Below are 26,444 nucleotides of genomic sequence, written 5' to 3' on the forward strand. Positions count from 1 at the left end.
TAGCTAAATTCTTTACAAGGTCATACCGCCTTTGCCAATGGTATTTGAGAAATGTCGACGTTACCTTCACCGACGTTCGAAAACGTTACAATTCAATATAGGTAACATTAAACCGAATTCTCGTTGTTACTACGTGCCTCGAGCACCAAATTTGTTTACATCCAAGACAAGGTATATTCAGAAAGCGAAATGTCATAATAGTGTACAGTGTAGTAGATTAAAAAAAAAATTTATGCATTTTAAATATTTGTATGTAAAATTGCTAATATTGCTAGTGTAGGTAATGTAAAGTTTATGAGCCATCGGCAGTTGCACGGCAGCAGAAAACATTAAAGGATAATTCTAAAAGCTATAGTCATCTTCTGTTGTGATTAATATGTCAAATATGCATACTATTTACCTTGTCACATCGTTTAAAACAATTTGTATTGTGTCATCTTCAATGCTGAAGTTGCATGTGGTCAGAGTAATTCGAGGTTATTATCGTATTACTTATAACATGGCCTTCAATTTTCTGCTATGTAAAATTATTTCTTATTCGTCACAGTGATTCTAATTTTAGTTTTTTCTGGAATTTTATATTAACTTAGAGCTGGCACGCAGGCACATTTTGTCAAAGTAACAAATAATTTCGCCGTCCACGCGATGTTATTTGCAACATGTTATAAGTAAATTAGAAAATAATATGTGTCAGCATAAAACACGTCATTTTTTATCAACAATTAACACAATTTTATTATTACTGCTTAAACCACATGATTGCTAACTTTGTTTACGTCGACGATTACTCCATCAATCCAATTAGCATTCATCATCTTCCTCGCGTTGTCCCGGCATTTTGCCACGGCTCCATGGGAGCCTGGGGTCCGCTTGGCAACTAATCCCAAGAATTGGCCTAGGCACTAGTTTTTACGAAAGCGACTGCCATCTGACCGTTCAACCCAGAGGGGAAACTAGGCCTTGTCGGGATTAGTCCGGTTTCCTCACGATGTTTTCCTTCGCCGAAAAGCGACTGGTAAATATCAAATGATATTTCGTACATAAGTTCCGAAAAACTCATCGGTACGAGCCGGGGTTTGAACCCGCGACCTCCGGATTGCAAGTCGCACGCTCTTACCGCTAGGCCACCAGCGCTCATTCCAATCCAATTAGCATTAACAGAGTAAAAACAACACTTTACTCATACCTACACATCGTTGTTGATATGTATACACTCGATAATTTCACGCCAAGCACAACTGTGGCTTTCTATTACAGAAGGGTCCTTATGCTTCAAGTACAATAAGGTCCTGTCGTTTCCATCTGAAATTCCAACAGAAATTCTGTTAAAAGGTCATTATTGCACATTAAGCATAAGGACCCTTCTCTGATGGAAAGCCACAACTTATAGAGATAACCTTCACAATATGAGCCAAAGCCAACTAATGCCCACACCTCTATTTGACTTCTCCACATATTAGGGATAGTCGACAGTCGATAAGTGCAGGCAAAAAGACGTTGCGAATGTTCTAGTGCCTATATACTGCTCGATTTGACTAAACTAGTTTAGTGAGGCCTCTGACGATTTATACTGATAAAACTGAGAAGAGATACATCTTGAAATATTAATCCTGTTGATATTTGGGCGTTTTCTAAAATAAATATTCGAAACCTAATTCTCACAGATTCTGGTGTTTTTGGGTTCTTTCAACTCAGAATCACTAGCATATTCAATCCTGATGATTAAAAAAATGTCCCAAAAATTTGTATGAAAATTGTACAAATCTTAGTGAGAAAAAATTTCACACTAAAACGTGACATAATGGAATGGATATTTTCGGAAATCTTTTTTTAATGGCAGGATGGAGAATGCTGTCGATTCTGAGTAGAATGAGCCCAAGAATGTCCACATTTGAAAGAATCAGGTTTTCAATATTTATTTTAAAAAACGCCCATTTGATCCTGATGAATGTTTATGAAATATCTAAGTCGATTTGTGTAAGATTGTTCCATAATATTTATTTATTTAATACTACAGAGAATAAACGTTATAAACCGGAACCAAAACATGCGCCAAATCAACACTTTAGTAACTCAAACCTTACCTAATCCATTGTTATTTAATTGTAATTGTTATATACCCTAGAGCTAATTGTTGACCACCATTGCGAACATTTAAAGGCCAGATACTATTGGCCTCACCGGCCATAGTTAGGTGAAAGTTTTCCTTAGAAAGTATGCACTTTGCTTTGTTTTCGAGCTCTGGCCCTAAGCCCGCCCTAAGCCTGATAAACAACAGTTGACACACTAACTAAATCTTTATAGCGCTAACCGATTTCAATGACCGAGTTGGCAATCGCCGACGATACGTGCAAGCAGTCTTTGTAAATGCATTTGCAATTAACATAGTGAGTTCTCATTTTGCATATCTAAACAGATAGACGTTCTATTTACGCGCTGCATCATGATCGAGCGCATTGAAATGCTGATCGTGATTGCGGTTTCTATGAAATTTCATTTTCCATAGCTAACCGCGGTGCGACATTACAAGAGTGTGTGTGGTGCCTACTGCCTATATGTGGTGTATTTTTTACCGATTTATATTATCAATGTCGACTCAATTTCTAAAACGATGTTGATGTTCGGTCTTGTGAAGTGATTTACATGGCGAACATTTGTTTCAAGGCATCATCACTTTCACGAGAAGAAAAGGGAAAGTCTCGTGGCGCCCGCTTCCTTGCGGTCAGATTAACCTAGGCTATCGGCCGGCGCTAATTCCTCTTGTTTATTTCATTTCACAATAATAGCCTTACAACGATTTCTCCCAATGATCCATTATCTAAGAAAATGGTTCACGCTGTAAGGACTAATGATTACCATGATTAACATCAGCTCTACCATTTACCTAACACTGTCAACTTAAATTAAGTTTATCCGATGATGACACGACGATCATAATCAATATCACGTTTACTAGTCTCATCACTGAATCAATCTTCCTTGTAAATGGCTTGTACATTCCTTATTTGATTTTATCGATCTAAACATTTGTCTTAAGTATCGAAAATAATCGTTTTGAACATTAATTTATATCAACGTCTACCGCGTTGTAATTTTTAATGGGGAATTCTTTCTATCTTTTGTTGTTATTTCTTAAAACCATCAATAGCCTCATTAACTTTTCCTGTTTCGTATCCGGCTCATTTCCCTGAATAATTCTTCTTCGTATCTGAGTTTTTCATCTTGTCTTAACGAAATAGTTTTAACAGCCCATTACCGTCGACTGTAATATTATTTTGTTCATTTATTTTGGTTTCAGACTTTGTTATCATCCTTATTATTAAGGAAACATCGAAAGGGATAACAAATATTTTAATTAGATGTTCCACATAATTCTATTTTTATTTGATTATCAGTTTTTTCTTCCTTTAATCCCATTTGGTTAATTACGTTATACCTATAGGTATGGTCCGATTTTAGTTTGTGAACAAAAGTTCAAATGTAAGCTGCATTATGTTCCTAAATGTATAGTAAAATTAAAGTTCATTTGCGTTAGTGTCGGGGCTTGTTCTTGCTCGCGTTCCCAGCGATGCGTCCTGATATGACGGGAGATAGTGCGTGTCCGCCGTACGTAACATAACATCAGCTATTACGCAACTATAGGTAGGTACCTAGTACACTTAACTGTATTCACATCTGGTGCACCGATGTACTCCGTTATATCACGAGGTATTGTGCTTTGAATAATTCTGATAAGTCACTTTGAAATTGCATAATGCATTGCGCTTGCTACTGACATGCCTAATGTCAAAATCTTTGATTGTTATTAGGTTATTACCCTGAAAACAATATGCGCGAAGCTACTTGTTATTGTTTACACTGCCTGTGTAAATAAAAAGTGTACACGTGGCGTGTTAGTAACTTCCTACTGACTCTTTTGACTTGTCGCCTGTGCAAAAGTTATCTAATTCACGCGTTGCGTAACATAAAGTCCTGTTCGATTAGCTTGTTGCATTCGTTGCAAGTATTCTACCATACAAACGTAATGCTTTCGTTAACATTTACTAGAAACACATTTTACGTCTCAATTATAGTTTGGCGGTATTAGTACAGTTTGGCGGTATTCAATCATACAAGAAATGCGTGAACGCGCGACGATTAGCTCTGGATCTCATCTGATTCTATTGATTGACGCGTTGCCTTGACGTTCCGCTATGCCACCCTACAAACCGCCCCTTCCACGCGAGGACCTCGGGAACAGGGACGCGCGCATTGTCAGTGTATATACGACTATTGCGCAGAGAGGACGCTCCCCCGAAGCGTCCCCAAACAAACCCCGCGGAAGTGACTAAAAGTGATTTTCTCAATCAAAACTAACAGCAGGTGCGCTGGAGAACACGCTAAAATATCGACTGTAAGTACACCTTTACGCCCAACCGAAGGCCCTGCCGTACCTTTAACTAGGTCATGCTTCCGCGTCCTCACTCCAAAACGCTCTTTATTTATGAATGGGTGTGTTGTTTTTCACTACAAGTAGGTACTTTGTTTAGCCAAGGAATTAGAATGATCATGGTTTAGGCATTTTTCACAGTTCTGCGTTACGTTTACGTACCTACCACCCCATTGAAGCTGACGTCATTGTTCTAGTTGTGCTTGGTCGTTGCATTGACCCAATTACTACCAGGTCAAATGAATTTTGCTAAAGTTTGCTCACTACACTACTCCTCCTACGAATTCGTGCAAACATCGGAAGCTAATGAAACTGAAAGTTTATGCTTGGCATGGCACAAAACTGTTGGGTATCCTACTCCCGAACCCTTGCCTACGTACTTACCTGCTTACTTTATTGACGATAAAACGCCGAAAGCGAGGAGGGCTGCCTAGCTGAGTACATTGAACCCTTGATCAAGCTGCGATATACACCGCGTGTGACAACTCGACCGTGCCTCGGCTGTTCATATTTTTATGACTGTTTTATTTAAATTCAGAAATAATTGTTCCTTATTCTCCCTCGCCGTGCCTATATTTTTATCCGGCATACATTTTGTTCTGGTAAATTGATATTGTCCCATCTCAGCGAGCGCGAGTTACTATTGCATGTGTAATTAAATTCATTAGCTAACAAAAAGTACACGAGATCAAATCTTCTTCTGGTGTAATCGAAGCGGGGCTTTAGATTATCAAGGAAATTACTTGTAACACTTCCTCTTTACTTTTCACGATTGTGTTTGCGTCGGAAGCATTGATTTGTACGTTAGCCGATGGCGCTCCGATAATCTTTGATCTAATCTCATTCGTCTTCTGATTCGATTGGAGAAAGTTCGTTAACTAAGGACTGGAACACTGCTTGGTCCGATCGCCGACAACTCCGACTCCTGGCCTAATTGAATTAATACTCTACTCTACATGATAACTTATGCAACTCTTGTAACGGTTTAATTTTATTTGTTCTGTTACGTCGGCGCGACATTGCATTAGTTTGCTCTCAAATACTACAATGGTATCAACAAATTATTAAACTTTAAACGCAAGTTTTGGTGTGCTTTCTTCATGAACAGTATCGTAAAAATTCTGAAATCCTTTAAAGAGTAAGGGTTTTATTATTTTGATGTCTACTGATTTATTTAGCCGGGTCCTTTAATTTATAGTATAAGTATTTATGATCAAGTTAATTTTATATTTGTACGTACCATAATAGTGTACGCAGCTGTCGCCTTCTTCAAAAATAAAATGCATATCTAATACGTACAGATGTAATACACAGTACACACGCACATTATAAAACTTGCAACAGCATTCTAAAGGTCGCTTTCAAGTGTGAGGAGGATGCGATTTATTGCCCACACACCAGATTGCGTTTCATACAACTTTTGATGATGAAAGTTGCTCATACACGTACCGTGTTACGTTGACCTTAAATAATTTTCCTGCTTTTATGCTAATTTGCAACTTTGTGGTAAGCAGCTCCAGCCGGACGATCTAGCGTATCAATCGCTCATCTAGAGCTTATTACATGACCATTGGTTTTTGCTTGAAGCAACAAAAACAACGCGTCGGTTTCCTCTGCATCTCAGATTATAGTGGTCGTGTACTGGACCGGGCACACTTCCTGTACCGACTGTCGCTCGGCGCCGTCAGGTGGTGCTATTTCTGCCTCTCCGTGAACCGACCTGCCACACAATTCACGTTCAAAGTCGATTATTTTAAATACGACAACGGAACCACTCTCGCATCAACAAACGTTCATTCAAGGATTTCGGACATTCTTACTTTTATTTTAATTTGCTCTTGTATATCGTGTGCTTTTCTTAACTCCGTTACTGTACGTGTACATCCCGAAGAGACGCGTCCTCGCTCCAATTTTATATCGAAAGCAGTACAGCGTCCTATTTTACTCTTCTCGTACCGAACCAGAACAATTGCGTGACCCCGTCCTAGTTCTTTGATATACCGTTGTGCGCAAACCTCATAAGTTTATAATTGAGTTATGTGGAGACTGGCAATCGGGCTTAACTCAACGACCTTGAGGATTACTCGATCTCCAACTTAATGTCTTGAACTTTCTTAACTTAATCAATTCGTTACGCATAATTCTAATTTAATAAAACTTGCGTATATCGCGTCTTTCAAGCGTGCCTAACGTCCCCACCTAAATATAGACGCGAAATTGTTTCTGTGTCTCGCATACACCACCGGGCGCACTCTTCGGCCACTTATAAAAAGCGCCGAGGTCATGCAGTCGGACGCGCGCCGACAGTGCGGACTCCGCACGCGCCCTGTTACGACGCCTCTATCGATGTCGATGCTTCGCTTTATTTATCACTGTCAGCACGTGCTGCAGTGACGTACCGATGTGTCGATGTAACAACTGAGCCAATGGCTCTTGGCAAGTCGGCGATTGATTGAAGGTTTGGATACCTACACTAGTGTGCGTGCCGCGGTGTTGTATAGTCGTGTCCGTATGGTGCAGCAACTTATGGCCGACTTAAAGGTGCTCATCGGCAAGAGAGCGCCGGCCGGGGCGCTGCCGCCGCCGGCGCCGCCGCCCCCGCCCCCGCCGTCTCCGCACTCGCAGCAGTACACCCGCCGAGACCTCAAAGCCAATCTTCACCGGCATATGAGTATAGTGCTTGACAGGTGAGCCCCTATTACTGAACATCTATTAGGCCCGCATTGGCCTTAGCGTTTTGCCAAGCCCTTCCAATTACTAAAACTGTTGCGAGTATTCAGTCTGCGAAATTCATGCAGAGCACGCCTCATTTTGCCAACTGAAGCCTAATTAGTTAAAATCCTTTATAACAACTGTAATTAATCAAATTACGCATTAAGTTCATGTGGTCAGAATATTCAGTCACGCATGTAACATGTATTTCGTGATGTTGATGTACTTCCATATTTTTATAGGAAACAAAAATAGCTAGGTGGTAAATTATGATTACCACCGACCAGCCACCTATAATTGGTCAACAAGCTTGTTTATATTGCTCTATGATTGATGACTGATGTGACAAATGTAGGGTCAATAATGTTCAAGTATTGGCAATATATCCAACAATTATTTTCAAACAAATACCAGTTGCAAGAAGTCAAAGTAAACACGTTGTTGTTTTCTGTAAAATACTTGCAGCTGACAGAATCTACTAATCCTAATGTATGCTAATGTGTCTCGATAAACTCAATTTCTATGTGTACTGTGTCCAACGCCTCGGGGTTGATGACCAATAAACGACTCAACCCCTTATACATACACCTGTAGGCTCTACATACCTTTTCTTTAGTTTAATGGTCATTAGATAATGCTCTGGATATTGGTATTACCATAAAAAGGTTTTTAAAAGTACGACGTGTGTGAAAGAACTATCAAATGCAAAGTAACTATTACAACCATGTTTAAAATTCACGTAAACATATTGCGTACATTTGTTACAGCATTTGAATGAGAGCATCGTTAGTAGCAAGTTAGCATCGAAGCGAGTAATGCCGCACCACCTTTACTTTCACAAAGTTGTAACAATCGCGCCAAGGTCGCTTCGCTTGCTCATTTAATGACAAAATTATAAAACGGCTACACTTGACCATTTCATAAGTTAACACTTACTTCACTGCTTTAAGTAGCAATAACTCTAGACTACCTAGTGTTACCTCGATATCATAAATACGGCAGCGCGCGAAAAGTGAGTACTAGATTTCTCAAATTCTTACTAGATTAACAGGACGCCATTTAGGGAAAAGGATCCATTCTCTAAAATTTGCCATTTAAATCATTGACTTTTCGTTTTGACAGAAAGTTCAAATTATATAGACAGTTTTTTGTGGATTGTGGATCCTTTTCCCTAAATGGCGTCAATTTTATTTGTGCATAATATTATGCACTCATCCTTTTTGAAATAATTCTCCTGAACAATAATATGTACATCTCAAAGTTACATTTTACATAAATATTCAAATTGCTCTGGCATATTTTTTCCTTCCAATTTTGTTATGGACTTTACTAACGCTAATTGTAATTGATTATTTCCTGTATTCATTTAGCATCTTTATAGGTTAATATGAATATAAAAGTAAAATATAAAAACACTTCCAAAACAATACAAAATACACATAAACACATTATAAAAATCTAACCTAGTGTGCCGCCAACAGCGGGGCAGGGCCCAAGCTGCCGGTCGGTGGTCAGGGCCGCAGACCGCAGAGAGAGGAACCGCCGCGACTATCCGCGCCGTGTAAGATCACCGCCTTCTGCATCTGACCCTTGATTATTATTATTACTATCCGATATTAAGATCAAAATTTGATTGCAGGGGTCGTAGCACGGTACGCTTATCACCATGCCTGTCACGTTCTAACAAGTATGTGAGTGCGAAAGTGACGGACTTAGTGATAGGGAAACCATGCTGCGAGGGCAGGTTATTGATGTTCTTTTAACCCTTAAGTTAGAGGTCCAACACTTGTACGAGTATGACATTGACATTGGTAAATAATGAAAGACGCAAAGTTTACTGAAAATGTTTGCACAGCACATGACTTGATTAATAAGAGCTTAAGGTAGATTGTCTCACTTAAACATTTTAATTTCGAATTTATTTTAGAACAAATAATATTTGCTTTATTGCTTTGTTTGAGGTCGATTTAATAACGGCTTTTAAAAGCACCTAAGTTTTCTACGATTCATTTTCAAGGTGAAAAATATTGACTGACGTGTTTAGTTTTTTTTTATTTTGTCCTGGTCTATTGTCTTTGTATTATCTTTAAGTATTTTTTAGGGTTCCGTACCTCAAAAGGAAAAAACGGAACCCTTATAGGGTTACTCGTGTGTCTGTCTGTCTGTCTGTCCGTCTGTCACAGCCTATTTTCTCCGAAACTACTGGACTAATTAAGTTGAAATTTGGTATACATATGTAAGTTTGTGACCCAAAGACGAACATGTAACGTAAAAAAAATGAATTTTAAACATGGGGGCCACTTTCGGGGGGAAAATGGGAAAATTAAAAAAAAAAGTTTTTTAAACTATATCGTGTTACATATCCAATGAAAGAGCTCATTGTGATAATCTCAAATATATTTTTTTTTATAATTTTAGGATAAATTTGGAAGTTATTCAAGAAAATAGGCAAAAAATGACCATTCCCCCTCCCCCTTTATCTCCGAAACTACTGGGTCCAAACTTTTGAAAAAAAAAATAGATCTTTACCTATAGATTACAGGAAAACCTATTAGAAAAGTGCAGTCAAGCGTGAGTCGGGCGTAATTAGTTAGTTTTTGATCCGACCCCTACGAGTTTTTTAAAGACATTTCACTCACGTTTCACATAAAAAATACATTGTTTAAATTGTGTAATGTACGGAACCCTTGGAACGCGAGTCCGACTCGCACTTGGCCAGTTTTTTTTTAATAAAACTGTAAAACCTTGCCATCTGCAGTGTTGCTAAGCTATCCGTTGTTGTTAATGTTAAAACATGAATAATTAGATTAATTAGTGAACAGTATGCTAGTATGCGATGTTTTTATTTCCTCTATTGGGCTCCAAACATTCCTCACTCATCAATCACTTCGGTATGTTGTAATGTTAGGTTGTTTAAATTACATATACCGCCCGTTAATTTGTCGAATTATACTGTCAAGAAACGATCGATGGGATGCCAATATTTATCTATTTACAGTGCTTGATGTATGTTGAAATGTGTCCGACAAGGCATTTGGCAGACGTTCTGCGATCAACCAATAGCCGATTTTGGCTGATCGCAAATTTAATCCCAATATTCCCAATCGACATATCGGGGATGTTGTTCAATACGACATTCAGTCGAGACATACAGATCTGCCATGTCGTGTCAAAGGAATTATTTCCAGCCATCAGGCATCTCTTAATTATTAACGACCAGTGCAAATGATAATATTAGTGTTATGGCGAACGTGTGAAATCTTGGCTTAATGCAATCAAATGAGAAATGAGTTGTTCAGGTTAGCTTTTGTGACAAATAGTTTGACACTGGACGGCGTAATTATGAATTATGACTACGAAGGTGGTCGTAGGTGACCAGAAATAACAGTAATTCCAAACGACCTTGCTCCGAATGAGTTGGTCTAAAATCCGCAAAACAAATGCTGAAACTCGTACGCTTGCGCAAGATGGACCGAAGTAGCTATTTGCGAGACCAATACCACACTCAATGTTTTGTTCACAGTTAAATGCGTCGAAAGCAATAATAGGATACACTCATCAGTTATTTATTACGTCGTGTTATCGACCAAAACATAGGAAAAATACGAACCACCAATTATTTATAAGCCACCTGGATCTGTTCCAGCGGAATGCAGGAATGGTACCTCGCGTCGTACGGCCTCGTCACACTGACACACGCAGGGCGGGGTTGGAGTAGGTATTATTCACCGCAAACATCGATATCTTCTCCGACGTTCGGATTACGGCCGGCGGAGTGCTAGCCACACGCAGTCGCTTGTGCTAAGTCGCCCGCGCATACAGCCGCCTCGAGGCCGTTGCGAAGCCCTGCTACGACGTCTAGGTCAATACACCTATTTGCGTGTACACTTCACCTACACCCTTATCGCGTTCCTATTATCGCTTTAAGCCTATTTCGGTCGCGTATTGATCGATTCCGTGTCCGAGCCGAACGTTATTTCCATTTCTTAGTACGACGAGAGTCGTCGCACGCGTATCGTTCGTTGGATGACATCAGTTAATTCACCACGTCCGCTGGAGGCCAGATGCGTTCAGTGTCCGCGGCGAGGTCGGCTGGGACGCACGAAGACTTCCATGGAGGACGGCAAGTGCCCGACTTGCGAGGCCCTCGGCCGGCGGAGCCTCTCGAGCAAGCTCCTGCAGGTGGCCACTGCGCAGGCGCATCTGCGGACATGCTCGAGCGCCTTCACCACTCCCGAACAAGTGCACGACTCGGACCTGGCATCGCGCGCTCTCGCTGCTAAACGACGCAAGTCGATTGCCGGCCTCAAGTTAAGCCTATCCTCCGATGTCTCACCAAAACCGACCATTACCGAACCGCCCCGATCAGTTTTCGGACGCAGGAACACCTGGTGCTCCGTGTAAGTCTTCACTCAATTCATTTCGCTTTCCATTTTCAAAAACCTGTAATTTCAATCACTTGTTTACTGTCATTGTTTCGATTATTTCATGAAATCATAAATTATATACATTGTTATCATATTTGTTCCTTTCTACTATCTATCACATGTCATATCTTACCTGCCATTATCAACTCTTGACGATATAGCAAAAATCCGTAATAGATGGATACAGTCTAAGGAAAAAATGTGCCTCGAAAGTCAAGAAAATTTGATTCTCGAACAGATGGCACCACTAGATGGCCTGGGCGGTTTCAGTTCAGTTTCAGTTTCTTTATTCATAACAAAAGTTACATGTCAATTTATTATACATTTTATTTTATGTCTATTTTATATCAACAATAATCAGTATCCCATTTTAATAATAAATTCATCTAATGAGTAGAACGCCTTATCTATTAAATATTCTTTAAGCTTACGTATAAACATATTATGTGATAATTCGTTTGTTATTTAACAATTTTAACGCATATTAAATCACATTTACAAACGGGTCTATCGCGAAATTATTTTGTTACCTTTAACGCATATTAATTTAACGCATGTTAATTTTAACGCATATCAGTGAAAGAACATGGGTCAAAATTATATAAAAATAATTAATGCAAATAAAAAAAATCATTTATCCATATATAAATACATTTTATTGTATTTTTATACATCTTCATTTTTAGTTTTAATCGTGTGTCAATAGGATGGCAGTGAATTTACTGTGGCTACAAGATTTACTATGACAGTACCGCTCTATCCTATTATATCCTCTTTGATTGTTGCATTGATTCTTTGCACCGGTTATACTTTTTATCATATGATAATTGACGTTAACAGAGTATTTAGCAGATCTCAAAGCATATCCTGCTTAACAACAGATTAGATTCTTGGCTAAAATATGTCTGATTATTTGTAATCGTCGACCTCGTGTTTAGAAAGAGTATACCTGTACAAGTACATGAGCACCTGAGCGAACTAAACAAGTTTGAAGGTCTTACCATTCGCTGAGTATCTCGCCGGCTGATCGATAAGTCTTGGACACATCGACATACAGCATTACTGACGTTGCAATTTGCCACTCTTCTTACTCATGTAACAAAGCACTTAATCCAATCATGTAATCCAATCGATCTGCTGTAAAACCTTGACGATAATAACATTAATGATGTAATTGATGTATAATCAAGATTGTTGCATCTGCTTCGTTACTTTAAATAGATGTACAATTGTACACGGCCTTAAGTGACAATCAGAACTAACTACAATAATAAAATTAATAGCACATTACAGTCAAGCTAGCTGCAGTTTTGAGACGCCTTTGAATAAATTTTAAGCGGATATCAAACATCAAACATTTATTCAGCAAATAGGCCACAGAGGCACTTTTACATGTCAATTTTTACAAGCAATAAAATTAACCAAAAATGACAAAAAACAATTACAAATATGGAATCAATAAAATTTTACATACTTTATATATATGTTAAATTACTCAAAAAAGACTTTATATGAAAAAAAACGATCATCAAATTATCCTTAGAGGCGTAACGGGATAATTTAATAATGCAAGATGGAAGATGAACAATAACGCTCGTACTCACCTAAATCAGAATTTGAATTCTAGTCAAATGGCTAGTAAGGCCGTCCTTTAATACGGAACTGGCGGAAATCTCAATTGATGTTACTTAGTCACTAATAAGGCAATGATCCCTTACAGGAACTTGTCACTTTAGATCATTTCTTTTGTTTTCATTTACGGGTAATTTTCTTCATATCTATCGTTGCATGTATTGCAACATGAAATTGTTTCGCTTATCTTCCTTTTTCTTTTGATTGCATTTAAGTGAGTCACTAGATTGTCAAGTTGTATTTACTTTTTATGTGTTTTATACAATATTTCTAACTCAGACAATGTTGTGAGACAATTGGTAATATTTTAATACGACTAATACATAGCCACTTCTCTGGCACACTTACATAATTGCCCGAAATGAATGAGTCTTGGCCGGTACGCCGGTAGCACAACTAAGAGCGTCTCTTTATTCGCAGTGCGTCTTGGCCAGTTGTTGCCATCATAGCGTCAATGCTATCTTTGTCTACAGTGAATACGTTAAAAGTCAAATCAGTTGGATTCGTATTTTTGACCGAATTGGTTCTCTTGCGCTCGTATAATGGTGGTGGACACAAGAATGGAGCACGCGAATATCTCTGTTTGCTGGTTAGTGTAGTACATACTTCAGTGTCAGGATTTTGCAAAATGTGGGGACATCCTTTTTATGTTTTGCATTTTTTCGCAAGACGAAAAATAAAAACATAATTTAGTAATAGTTTTTATGCTGCAACGCAACAATAACAATCATCATAATTGCACTCGGCTAAAGGTGACTAGGACTAAGGCTAGTGTGAATCAGCGAGATGAAAATATATGTGATGGTTTCGCCGACATCTTCGTGACAATACACAAATTTATGGCTTTATGATGAAGATTTTAACCGCAGTGAAGCGTGGCTTGAACGGTTATTCGTGACATAAAATTGCAGCTTTACCATTGTACTTACGCGGTTCTAAAGCGGTCGTAAAGGCTTCAAAAAACAATAGCGACATCAATAATGATAGAAGGCGCTGAAAATTAATTGCTAGCAATTGACACACATACTTAAACCTTTTGTGTATGTAAGAATCGTACAAGTAATTTGTCATTACCACGTCTTGTATTCCATCGTCGTCATTGTTGAGATAAAAATAATGTAATCATAATGCACTCAGCATATTAATATGCACGTTGTTTGCTAGAAGTAATTCATTTTCATAAAAAGTCATCTCATCGTATAACTTTGCATTGCATACTTTACTTGATGAGATATGTAGCTAGGAGTGGATGGACATGAAGTAGGAAAATGTGAACCCTCAAAATGAGGTTTTAGCAATCTGATTTCGGGAAAAAATCAAGGTGTCCCAAATCTTAGCAATAAAATAGGTAGGTACTAAAAGTCTGGCCTAGTTTATCACCAGTAAACAAGGCAAACACGTTAATCTATTCATAACATTTATACCGTTAAAGCGCATTTTCTGCGCAAAACATTTTAATAGTCCAGCTTACAACTGCCAAGGTTAAATTAATAAAGCATTCTCACTTGTAGCATAAACAATGCTTGATTAACCCATGTTACACTAATGATCTTCTGTATCATATATCTTTACTATCCTGCTATGACAACACCGCCATTGCCAACCACGTGTACTTGTATCTCAACAATGTACAATTCGCTAAGAAATAATCACCTCGTTAATGATAACATCTTGATCTTTATGTCTTTAACGCAATGATTATGATATAATACGTGGATCGAAACTCACAAAACAAGTACACATGTCTACACGCTTACAAAATACTCGACTTCTGAATCTTGATTATGTTTAGATAGCGGTGCTATGAGTTGAAACGGCGCCATCAGTACACTGTACAGGACCGTCACTGCCCTGGCCTTATGCAAATGGATAGCTGCGAATTATGTTGTCAATTTGCTATTGTGCCTGCAGACATTGTCTTATCAGTTGGATGCTTATTTGCATTTCTATCTAGTATAATTAGTGGCTTTGATAAGATCGTGATTGTGACAGAAGTATTAGCAACTCTCGAATATCCAATATTGAATCTCGAATATACAGCACTAACTGGCCGATTGTTTTATTGGTTGTCTTAGTGTAAATCTTACATTTTTTTACTTCCCGCATAGTTGGTAGAGCATATACAATGCGCGGAAATCTGCAGCTTCAAGTCTGCTTTCTTATTGTAAATTCATGTTCATGCTTCCAACCTTAATGGTGTATTAATTATTTATTAATTATTTACTATAACAGGTACCGCCACTTATTTTTGTACCTCTTCAATGTCAATGAATGTTAACTAAACCTGTTACTTTACTTTATATATAAAAATATAGACCTGAAGTAATGTTGCAAAAAGCCACCGCGTAAATTTAGTCGACCTTGAACTTAACGATCGTATAATTCAAATTAAGCTATCGAGTGTGGCCTGAAGTGGTGAGGTTCGCGGCTGTTGCAGATTTATACTCGCTTAAAATTTAAGTGCGGCGGGTGTGTCTCAACTCAAAACGTTGCCTAGGTGTTTGGAGGCGCCATCGTAGCCCGTAGTAGGTAGAGCCGTGCGTGCGCGCGCCACTTGCTCCGCGGCCCCCCTGCGCCGCCCCACCGCACCGCCCGGCCCAGTCCGCTGCAACGCGTCGATCCGGTCGCCCGCGCGCTCGAACAAACCACTCTAAAACGTTACCTTTACACTCGTACACGCTCCGCAAACAACCAAAACGGCACCTTCGAGCCCTTCCACCGGGACTCGCAAGTCCCGTCACGTGATCCTTGGCAAATCCGAAGCCATGCAGACTAAACTTATAAGTACAAGCTACTCGTCCATCATGAACAAGCAAGATCTGCTCAGAGAAGTGGTCGTCAAGTACATCGACTACTTTTACCCTGTGTAAGTACCTACTTTAACCTTTAGCGAGTCGCGGATACCTCTGCAGTCTCATGGAGTCGTGACGCATTGCAGCCTTTTCGTCAAGTTGCCGTCAATTGGGATAGTGTCGAATGTTACACAGCCCTACGTTCGCGAAGGTTCTTCGTGCACGGCTAATTACGGTGCCGGTAAGTCGGTGAAGGTTCCCCGGCAACGTGGCCGTTGCATCCAGACAAGCGGTTGCGATTGGCGGACGTGAGCGCTGCCTATTGAACCTAGGCGTCTATCGTCTCAGTGCTCTATCGATCCGTTGCACTAAACAACACCGGCTAAAACAAGTAACAGTAACAATACCCTTTCATGTGCATTGCAACCAAATCAACCGAAATCACTAACAGGATGTGTGGATGACTAATTTAATTTCATCTGCGGTCAGTTTAGACCTCCCCTGATTAACACAGAAGTATCAAAAGGATTGCGCTAATTTCAATTGGTATACTTTCTCTCACGTATCTTAAATTATTTAATTATATTATATATTTCTGTAATCGGTGGGCACCATCGCGTGACCGTTTCGCGTGACAAGTACCATAAACCACCGAGTGTGCTGTCCCGTAGTGTCCCATTAATGTCCTTTGTGACCGATTCGTTTGATTGTTCACGTCCCACCGCCGCGCTATGGTAACGATCGCCACGTGAAGCCGCCATATTCGGCTTGTTGTTTCACGTGGCCAGATTTTATAGCACAATCCTAACACACATTAGTCCTCAGCCTGTTTACGCTTCAGAAATCACTCCAATGCAATGAGCTTTTCAGCAATTCTGTTACAAGAACTCGTACAAGAACTGTAGTAAAAAAGCCGATTTTCTATAATTGATATTTGTTAAAGTAAATAAGAGTACTCATTACAAAATATATGTGCAAGTGAGATGTAATGATCTGAACGGAGGCACCGGCGGTGGCGCCAGCTATGTCGAAACAAGTCAACACCGTCGATTTCCCCTCGACGACCTTGCGCTCGCCGCTCGCTACCCGATAATACAACAATACGATTCATGCAGCCTCTCGATAACGCTGATAATTTGTTACAACGCTATTTGATCGCACGTCGCGCGTGTGTGACAGGGGACACTCGGTGATCCCGACCAGCAATTGAATCGTTTGCTACAAACGCTTAACGGCTATTATCACTTAATAAAACGCCGTCGGCGATGTTGATATACTCGCCATTCAATGCAATTATGCAACTGAGTCGGCCATAAAACCCAGTCTATTGACAATTACATAGAATGTCCAGTTGAGAACCGCATCCGATCAAAATGTTACTTATCATATAGTATAAAATGAACGCGGAAAATGAAGACTAACCATGATTTTTATCAAATTGATGTCTACTTTTTAATAATTAGTAACATTAGAAACTGCTTTGAAAGCCTTGCCGTACCGTACCACAGATTAAATATTAAGCTAGCGACATGAATTGATAAAGCTTCAGCTGTAACCTTGAAAGTAGTGAAGAACGCTATCGTTAACAGAATGGCGTGACATGAGCAAATCAATAATGTGGAGGGAATTCAGGTGAAGAGTATTAATTTATTGTAATGCAGTCATGTCACCACGTGCACCTGCGTTTCAGTCTATTGTCTGCTAAACAGTGAGTCATGGAAGCAACCTTTACTTGTATTACGAAAATCTGATTAATTATTGAAGCAGTTTTTTACGCCTTAAATTTAATCATGAAAGTAAATGAATTTTATTAAAATACAATTACATAATCTTTAGGGTTTTAATTATAAACAACCCAGCTCACCTGTTTCGGTCATCGACAATGAGACTTGTTATTGTATAAATAATGAATTTAGGTAAATGATAGAAATACAGACAGTGACGAGATTCTGGACTTTGTCGTGGCAATGATTAGTAAATAGGGCGAGCAATGAATAATTCAACGACGCTTTCCATCGCAATCCCAGATCAGTCAACGCCTTTGTGTCTTTGGTTTTGGTGGTTGGTTTTGGTTTTATTGGACTTTTCCCGCGCTTTCGATTGCTTGATTTGCTACTTGCTAAAATGCGTTATAATGGTATATCAAACAGCATGTGAATGGTTTAAGTCGTATCTAACCAATAGGACCCAGTATGTAGAAACTGAAAACAGTGACGGGGAGTTGCAAAAGTCACAGGTTAAAGCAATTATAGAAAGGGACACACCTCAGGGGTCGATTTTGAGTCCGATTCTGTTCATCTTGTAGGTATATGACAGATCTTCTGAAAAGCGTTAAAAATTATAGAATACAACACCCAGCCGATAGACTACTAGGTTCGTCATGGGCGGCCTATCATTTAGTTAGAGCCTCAAGCAAACAAACAAAACCAAGTACATATTTAGTTAAAAAATCAACAAAAAAGTCCGAATGATGGACTACTAGTACACTATGCCACGAAGATCGTCTTGTACAAAAGATTATTTTTTTTGGATGACATGGGTTTAGATGTAAAGCTTTGATTGAAAATAATAGGCAATATACTAAATTACAATTATAGTACACAATTGTATTTTTTTCGTAGGTTGTTACGTATTTATAAGAATTTCCGCGAGGTAGTAAAAAAGCCGATTTTCATGATAATATTTTTTTTACTTCCATTATTATTTAAGTAAAGGTTACACTTACAGTTAATTTTGAAACAATATCAAGTTATGCAGAAGAATTATAAAAATGATCCAATATAATTGATCTGAAGTTATAGTTTTCCCCTAATTTTCATTTCCCTATTGATTGCTATTATTTGCACATATAACAACCCTATTGGACTTACATCCTATTGTGGATATTGTTTTTTCGTTTGTTGCTGTAAGTTTGTTTTTGCGACAATAAATTACTTTTTTTACCAAGTCAGTGCATGCAGTACTTACCCAATCCTCAATTTGCCTGCCAAACTCGGAATCTGGTTATTGTATTTCTGAACAAAAGAACTTCCTCAAAAACAGGTTTTGCGAACACTAAAAATTGGACGAGTTTACTTTCGGCGGATGCTATTTCGGGCGCTGTTATGTTACGACTTACGACTGTAGAACGATTAAAAATGCCGTGTTTGACGTGTAGCTTTTGTTATTTATAAAGAAAACATAAAACGTCTTTGCAAAAGCGGAGACCTTTGTTCTGTCGTCTTTAAATGCAATGAAGTTGATCTACGCAAACACGCACGTGCGTGAAGACAAAACTGTTGATATCTCCCCTTCTTTGTTTGCGGCTTGTATTTGTCTAACAACGTTTCCACACTTGAGAACTTTACCTTGTGGGCGGACCCGGCGGACGTACTGAATTTAAAAGTTTTCTCACTTTACTCCAATTTGTTACATGTTAGCATTTTCCTTTTTATACTTATTTGATAGTGATTTTTCGATATTAAAATTTTATATTCATTATTGTCTTGAAAAGTTATTTTCGGGGATGACTCTTTCAAAACATGATCTTAGCGAGTGTTCTTTGTTGCCAAGCTGGTCCGGTTGATTGACACGTGTGAAGCCCGACGTGTCGGGTTATATTTGGCAACATTTTGGTCGCTTGCTCGTAAAGCTCGTTAATATTTTACATTTACCACTTCAAAAATATTTGAACAAATGAGTTTCTCATTACGGTTCGTTTTTTTCGGCAACTAATCATTTTGTTGTTGTTTTTGACCTAAGTCTCTCTCACTTCGAAATACTTTCTCCGGTTTCGCCTCCTTATGTTTCAACTTTTTCATGTGGCATGGGCATGCCACTGAGCAGAATTTTGTCAACTAACTTGCGTAATCGCTCAAAGAATACAAAAACTAGTTTTCGCCCAGTTCAATTTAGAGAAAGCAGATTTTTATTATTGTCGCCCTGAAGAAACGGCGTTAACTTTAACGATTACCTACTAGTCGGTTGCGAAATAGATTTTTACGGTTGCTATCCAGTATTTTATTACGTGTCACTTACATGCGTTGCATAATTTTCGCTAAGGCGTCAATTTTGGTGGAAGCCATTGTCAGTGCGGTCGTGTCGTGTGGTCCAGGAGCGTTATTCAATATCGAGAGTTCACCGGCGGACCGGTCGCAATCGATCTGCAGCCGCGCTCATTTTCAACGCTTCAATGGGTTCAAGTTTAGCGTCGTGTTGTTCAACTCGTTGACGCGACACGGAATCCGACGGGAGAAAGTCAAGTACGTTTGTCGTACAATGTGCCACATACTACTACTGATTACACGAATGAGATTGGATCACAATAAGTAAGTCTGACAGTAGTCGAAGTCATCGCTTGCACAGTAGCCGCGAAGCAGGCGCATCGTCATTCGTCACTCTCGCAAGCACGTGGCGCCCTCCGCGTGTTGCACTGGTGACACTTTTTAATAACTGCACTATCCTTTTCCATTGTTTCGGTGTTGCTATTTACACTTAATTTACCTAGTTATGCCGTGTTAGGCAGCAATTAACTGCCCACGCTCGCTAAAACGCTGATTCTGCCTAACTTAGTAACTAAGCGTCCAACTTATCTTAAGAACATCAACATTTTTTCAATTACAGTCGCGATCGATAGGGGTTTGTGGGTCAAGTATCAACATCTGTTGATTGACCAGGTTTCTGACATTAGAAATGAAAAACATCGACATCGATTTCTCTTTTCTTATTACTATAGTGTTTCAGCATTTACGCTTGTTTCATTTCTGAATCCGTAGGGGTCTTGCCGGACTTAATTGTTTAATGTTCCAAACAAGTTAGTTCACCGGGTCGCTTTAGCAATATTTACAGTGCCGCCCGAACGTATATAATCATCCGTAACGTCGGACGGAAGTTCTCATTCATTATTATAAGCCGCACTTACTACTTGGATCTAGTTAACTCATTTCGCCCTTGCATCACCTCTGCGTTTACCTTAAACCGATGCAATGCGCGAAAATGTTTACGGTGCGTGCTTTCGTTTTGTTTTCATTTGCTGAACTTAATCGACCGATAAAACTACGAGTATTCACGCATTCTTTCGCGATAACACTGATTTGAGCTCGAGTCAACATAAAAACTATCTTGATACATATACATATTTTGTAAACAACGAGAAATTTTAATGATGTTTGGCTATAACTTTGTTTTTCTTTTTGTTACAGCGCATCGGGCACCAGCGCGGTGGCCATCGACAACAAGATCGAGCAAGCTATGGTATGTATCTATAATTCTAATACTACTTGTATTTCTTATAGTTATCGGCCATTCAAGTTCGCCAGGAAATATATTTATTCCTAAGCTACGTCAAATGCCCTTATAAAGCTCACGCCACACGTGACTATTGTAGCATTGTCAATTCAGTACTTCAGGTTGTAATGCGAATTATCTGGCCTACGTGCGTCGTTAGAAAACCCTTTTTCTTTTGCCGCTGACCATTATCATAATTGACCATAAATGGAGGAAATCACATGCAATAAATGTATATAAGAAACAGCGGCCACAATGACAAATGGAATCCATTAGCGACTTTACTATCCGGGCTGCTGTGCTACTTTATGGAACGCAAATCACTCAAATCGTCGAAGATTCTCTCCGGACCATTAACCCTTCTTTGCATGGTGATGGAAATTTCCATATTGCCATCTTATATTATTTATAAATTGTCCTATGAATTAAAGGTACTTGGTTCTGGGTTCGAATCCCACTAAGGGCATTTATTTGTGTGATGAACATGAACACAAATGTTTGTTCCTGAGTCATGGGTGTTTTCTATATTTATCTAAGTATATAAGTATGTATATCGTCGCCTAGCACGCATAGTACAAGCTTTGCTTAGTTTGGAGCTTGGTTGATCTGTGTAAGATGTCCTCTAATATTTATTTATTTTTATTTTATAAATATGATTTAGCCTATGCAACTTCTAACACTGATTTCGCAGTAAAAATCGATGTAATATTTTTTTAGTATTATTTCCTGAATCAGCAAACAATTACGTGACACATATATTATATTCATTTCAAAGAAGGGTTAAGGAAATAGCGTGTCTTACAGATGCCAAATGGCCGTCTAAGGCGACATATCATTTACCAGTAATGTGCTTCTTTCTACTGAGAACCTAAGATAAGAAAAATAGGACTTCTGGTAGAAAGCATGTGCTGAATACTTCGATGACAATGTATTGCAGTAGCACTCGGTGCCATGTCAGTCGGCCGCGAGGGTTCCGCTTGCGCTCGATTCAAGGGATTCTGGGAAGCCTCGACCGGCTCTAATGGCACCATGTCCAATTGCCTGCATAGCCAGTTCATTTTACATGCAGCACCGTGCGTCAACGTCTTTCAAAGATTTATTTCACACATTACGAAAAGCTTTCCCGACTTTTCTTTGAACATTCATCACACACCCATTCATCTTGATCCGTGTTTAACTGTCTTGCGCAAAGATGCAATCTTCTAAGAGTACCATCCGTGTTCGCAATAGTAATGGAGCTACATAACACCTTTATTAAATCGACGCTGGTTGACTCCCTAATGTTTTCCTCCGACCAATCCGGGATATGCCCAGCGTAACGGTACCGTTATTATTAGTTCCGTGTCTTTTTGTTTTCACATCCTGATCTGGAGTGTGAAGTGTCGTCTTTCAACTTCGCATGAAAATTTCTTGCTCAAGTCTAATCGCTGCGATTCTCAGTGCTCAGTGTGAGACTCAGTGCATTGCAATGTTCTGATCTGAGCTCTCGATTGCATTGTTGCCGCTAGCAACTATTCTTTTTATTTTTTGCTAGTGCTACATATCCCGATCGGTTACAAACCTTTATAAAAATACGAGAAGCGATTTTTTATAAGTAGGTCAAACGTAAATATTTCAGAAGTTTGTTATCAACATCCGCAAATACTGCATTATTAGCACTGAGTTTCTCTCCTGTACCCTACATTCGCGTTCGCAATTGAGATTCATCTATGTACGCTATCGGAGTCTCGCATACTCTATAATTAGCCGCAGATGGCCTCAAGCGATTGACCTCAATCCCGCCCTAATGCCCACCGACCAGTATTTTTATCACTCCCTATTTACTCCCTACTCGTACTTACATCATACTCCCTACTACTGTATACTTTGCGCAAAATCGTTTTTATATTTTGCTGAAGTACCTCCTGCCTACACGCACTTTTGATACGTATTCGTCTATTTGAAGTAACGGGTGTTATCTATTATTTGATTACATTTATCAAAATTTATTTTTACAATCTGTCGATGACTGCAATAATAGAAACGCGATTATTTTAAAAGATAGGCACTATACATATAGATGAAAAGATATCAGGTGTACGTGTAAGCGATTATCAGCGCAATATTAGTTTAGTGTGTCTCGCAAACACTCTCTTTTCGTAATACATATTACAAAAGAAGCCCTGCATTACCTAATTTGTTTCTATCGTATTTACCCTTTTTAATAAGTATAATGATAATGTCTGTCTTGTAACGTGTATCATTCATTTCTTTATCTGAATCGAGTAAAGCAGTTTACTACTTACACAATAAAACGTAAATCATAATACACAAAAACATGCAATCTTACAAAGAGTAGGTACATTTACTTGAAATTTGATTTTCAACAGCGCGCAGCTAAACGTCTCATAATTTGTCATATACGTGCATATAAGTAAAAGCTTCGGCATAATAATTCGCCCATAATAAAGCAGGCCCACGGCCTTGGAGCACTAAATTTACACCAATTCCACGCTGTCTGATATACAGAGCTAGCCATTTGTTTCGAAAGACTTTTCGTGTTACATCACTCGAATGATGTTTACTAGCAATTCGTCGTCTCAGGAATCATAGTTCACACCACTGACCCATTTCCATGCATCTGTGCAAACACACTATTCTTTGATTTCCACGCGTTCTTTAAATTTAGCGCTTTGAACTTTTATTACTTATCGCCGATTATCTTTGGTATTGCCAAACACGTGCAATTTATAACGGCGTCGCTAGGTATGTAGGAAGTCGGTGTTTGTCTATTGTATGTTACGTGTGGTAATTTTCATTTATTTGAGGCGTCACAGCATACTAATTCCCTCATTGTGTACATAATTTGCATGAGTCAGACGTGACCCGTAAGGGCTAACCCGCCAAGAATAGACACGGAAGGAAAGCTGCCCTCGATGTGCCGCTACAGTGGAGACACGTGCTCTCCAGATAAAGCGACCAAATCAAACATGTCCACCGTGGAATTAAGTACTAAAAGACGTAGAGGTTCTTGCAAATCGGTCGCCAGCCCGATATCGAGATCGAGCGACGAATTATTTGCAACTAAGAGTGGCTACGACAGCGCACGGCACGCGCCAGATCGAAATCGCAGCACGAAGCCATTGCGAGCCAGGAAATGCAGCGGGGTTCTTGGAAAACAAATCTCCAACCCTGTAATGAAGCTGTCACGCTCCTACTATTAAGACCTATTCTAGAATTGAGAATTACAGTCGTCACGATCTAATCCTTTCATTTGTTTTAACGTCTTAGATTACGATCCCTAATAATTTAGGTGAGCTATATACACGGTGGCAAAAAAATAAGTGCATTCCCGTTGCCAGGGAGGTTTGGGGATTTACTGAGCAACTTTTACTATGGGATCAACCACGAAATCGCGAAAAAAAAAAATTGACTGTTTCAAACATTTTGGCTGGTCCATTTTCTATAGGAGGGTAAATTCGTGATTTTGTGGTTGGTCCCATAGTATAAGTTGCTCAGTATAATCCCAAAACCTCCCTGGCAACGGGAATGCACTTATTTTTTGGCCAGCCTGTATACAATGACGACAATCGCAGGTGCGGCAAATTTATTGTCCAAATGATAAATAGTTTAAGCTTATTCGATCAAAAACAAGATATAAGGATTTCACAGTTAAATAATTATTCCATGTTATACCTAATTCTAAATCTGTTTGTCAATAATCTGTATCGCTTTAAGCCAAGATAAAAGATAGAAGAGTACTGACGAAGTAAATACAGATTATTTTTATCGTATCCGTCGAAACCGCCAACGCTCGCTGGGGATTGATAATAACCAGATTCACTGTTCGATTTAGTAAACAGGATTTCAAAACATCATGACCTTCGGTCTTCAAAATAACCTTATCAAGTATAACGTTATCATTTAATATTTCAATAACCGCAATCAGTTGTGAATGTTGTGATGTCTAACTGGACCACCCCGTTAACATACCAATAATCATATGACTATTTGTTATTTAGATACTAATAACCTTAGTGCTTTATTTTTATATTCGTGGACAAAGAAAAACTGGTTCGTTGGCAATGTTTTCACGATTCAATATTTATGAGGCTCGAAGTTGACGTCATTGCATAATTTGATTTGGAATCTCACGTTGAACCGGTTTTGGAATTGCACTACATAGATACACATCGTTTAGTAGCATACTCGTACAATCGGCTACGTTATCTGCCAGAATAAACTTTATTTCTTTAGCCGATATAGCGTGTAGATGTAGATATTTTGAAGGCGTTGTCCAGGTCCAGGCTCCAGCCACATATTGTTCTAGTTTCCATTACCTACTTCTACTTTCTGATCGCTTCCAGCGCTCAAGAAACTACTGGTAGTATTACGGTTTTCACGGTTTTTTCACACTTCTAAAATTAAAACTTGTCTTTACCTTTCACTTACTTATTATCAAAAAAATACTTTAAGCCGTGAAAACAGAACATGCGGAACTTATCAGGTGACATTTACCTTTAGACTGTGGCTATATGACAGAACTGAACTAACTAATAATAACTATTATTTGGATTGTTAAATATTTTATCTTCCAAATTAGTCATTTCGCTCGTGGTGATCTCAACTAGTGATATTATATGCATCATATCGTAACGAGGGTCAGCCAGCAATTCCAGATTGTTATGTTTGAGTGACCTCTAGAGATTGTGCCTTGTTTGTCTGACAAGTTGACAACTGCTATCTTGGAGATAGCACGCGGACGTCATTACGAGAACATGTTTATTGTTTACCTTTTTTAATTTGTTTTCATGTTAGATAAACGTGTAGCACGCAATCCGGATAAGATAGTCTGACCCGATGTTGTTCCTTTCCTTTAAATGATTAGTTTGATGTTTTGATACCGCTGTGAACGTTGTTTACTTTCTGTCAGTCGAACTTCCGTCAATTATTACAGGAAGAGGTAGCTATATTTTTATATTGGTTTCATATAGCTTATATTTAGCTTTAGCTGCTGTATGCTATATTATTTTTATTTACATACAAGATACCTACAGTGGTACTACGTAAACGAAATTAAAACCTAGCTTAAATTTAAAATAGGCCCTTGAGGCATTGTACCTGTGCTGGCAGCATTTTCTCGCTGTATCGCAATGCTGATATATTATATCATTTTTAACTGTATGTAGCGGCGTTAAATACCCTAAA

The 26,444-nt window shown here is 38.9% G+C and overlaps 1 protein-coding gene across 5 annotated transcripts in view; it reads left to right on the forward strand.

The window, feature by feature from the left end:
• Window positions 1-26,444, forward strand: part of LOC134756042 (protein bunched, class 2/F/G isoform-like) — a 162,309-nt gene that overhangs the window by 129,172 nt on the left and 6,693 nt on the right. For all 5 annotated transcript variants that reach the window (XM_063692820.1, XM_063692821.1, XM_063692823.1 and 2 more), the window contains one exon: window positions 21,173-21,224. In XM_063692820.1, coding sequence (XP_063548890.1) covers window positions 21,173-21,224 — 52 coding nt within the window. The remainder of the gene's footprint in view (window positions 1-21,172; window positions 21,225-26,444) is intronic.

The sequence above is a fragment of the Cydia strobilella genome, chromosome 3 (assembly GCF_947568885.1).
Source record: "Cydia strobilella chromosome 3, ilCydStro3.1, whole genome shotgun sequence".
Classification (NCBI taxonomy): domain Eukaryota; kingdom Metazoa; phylum Arthropoda; class Insecta; order Lepidoptera; family Tortricidae; genus Cydia; species Cydia strobilella.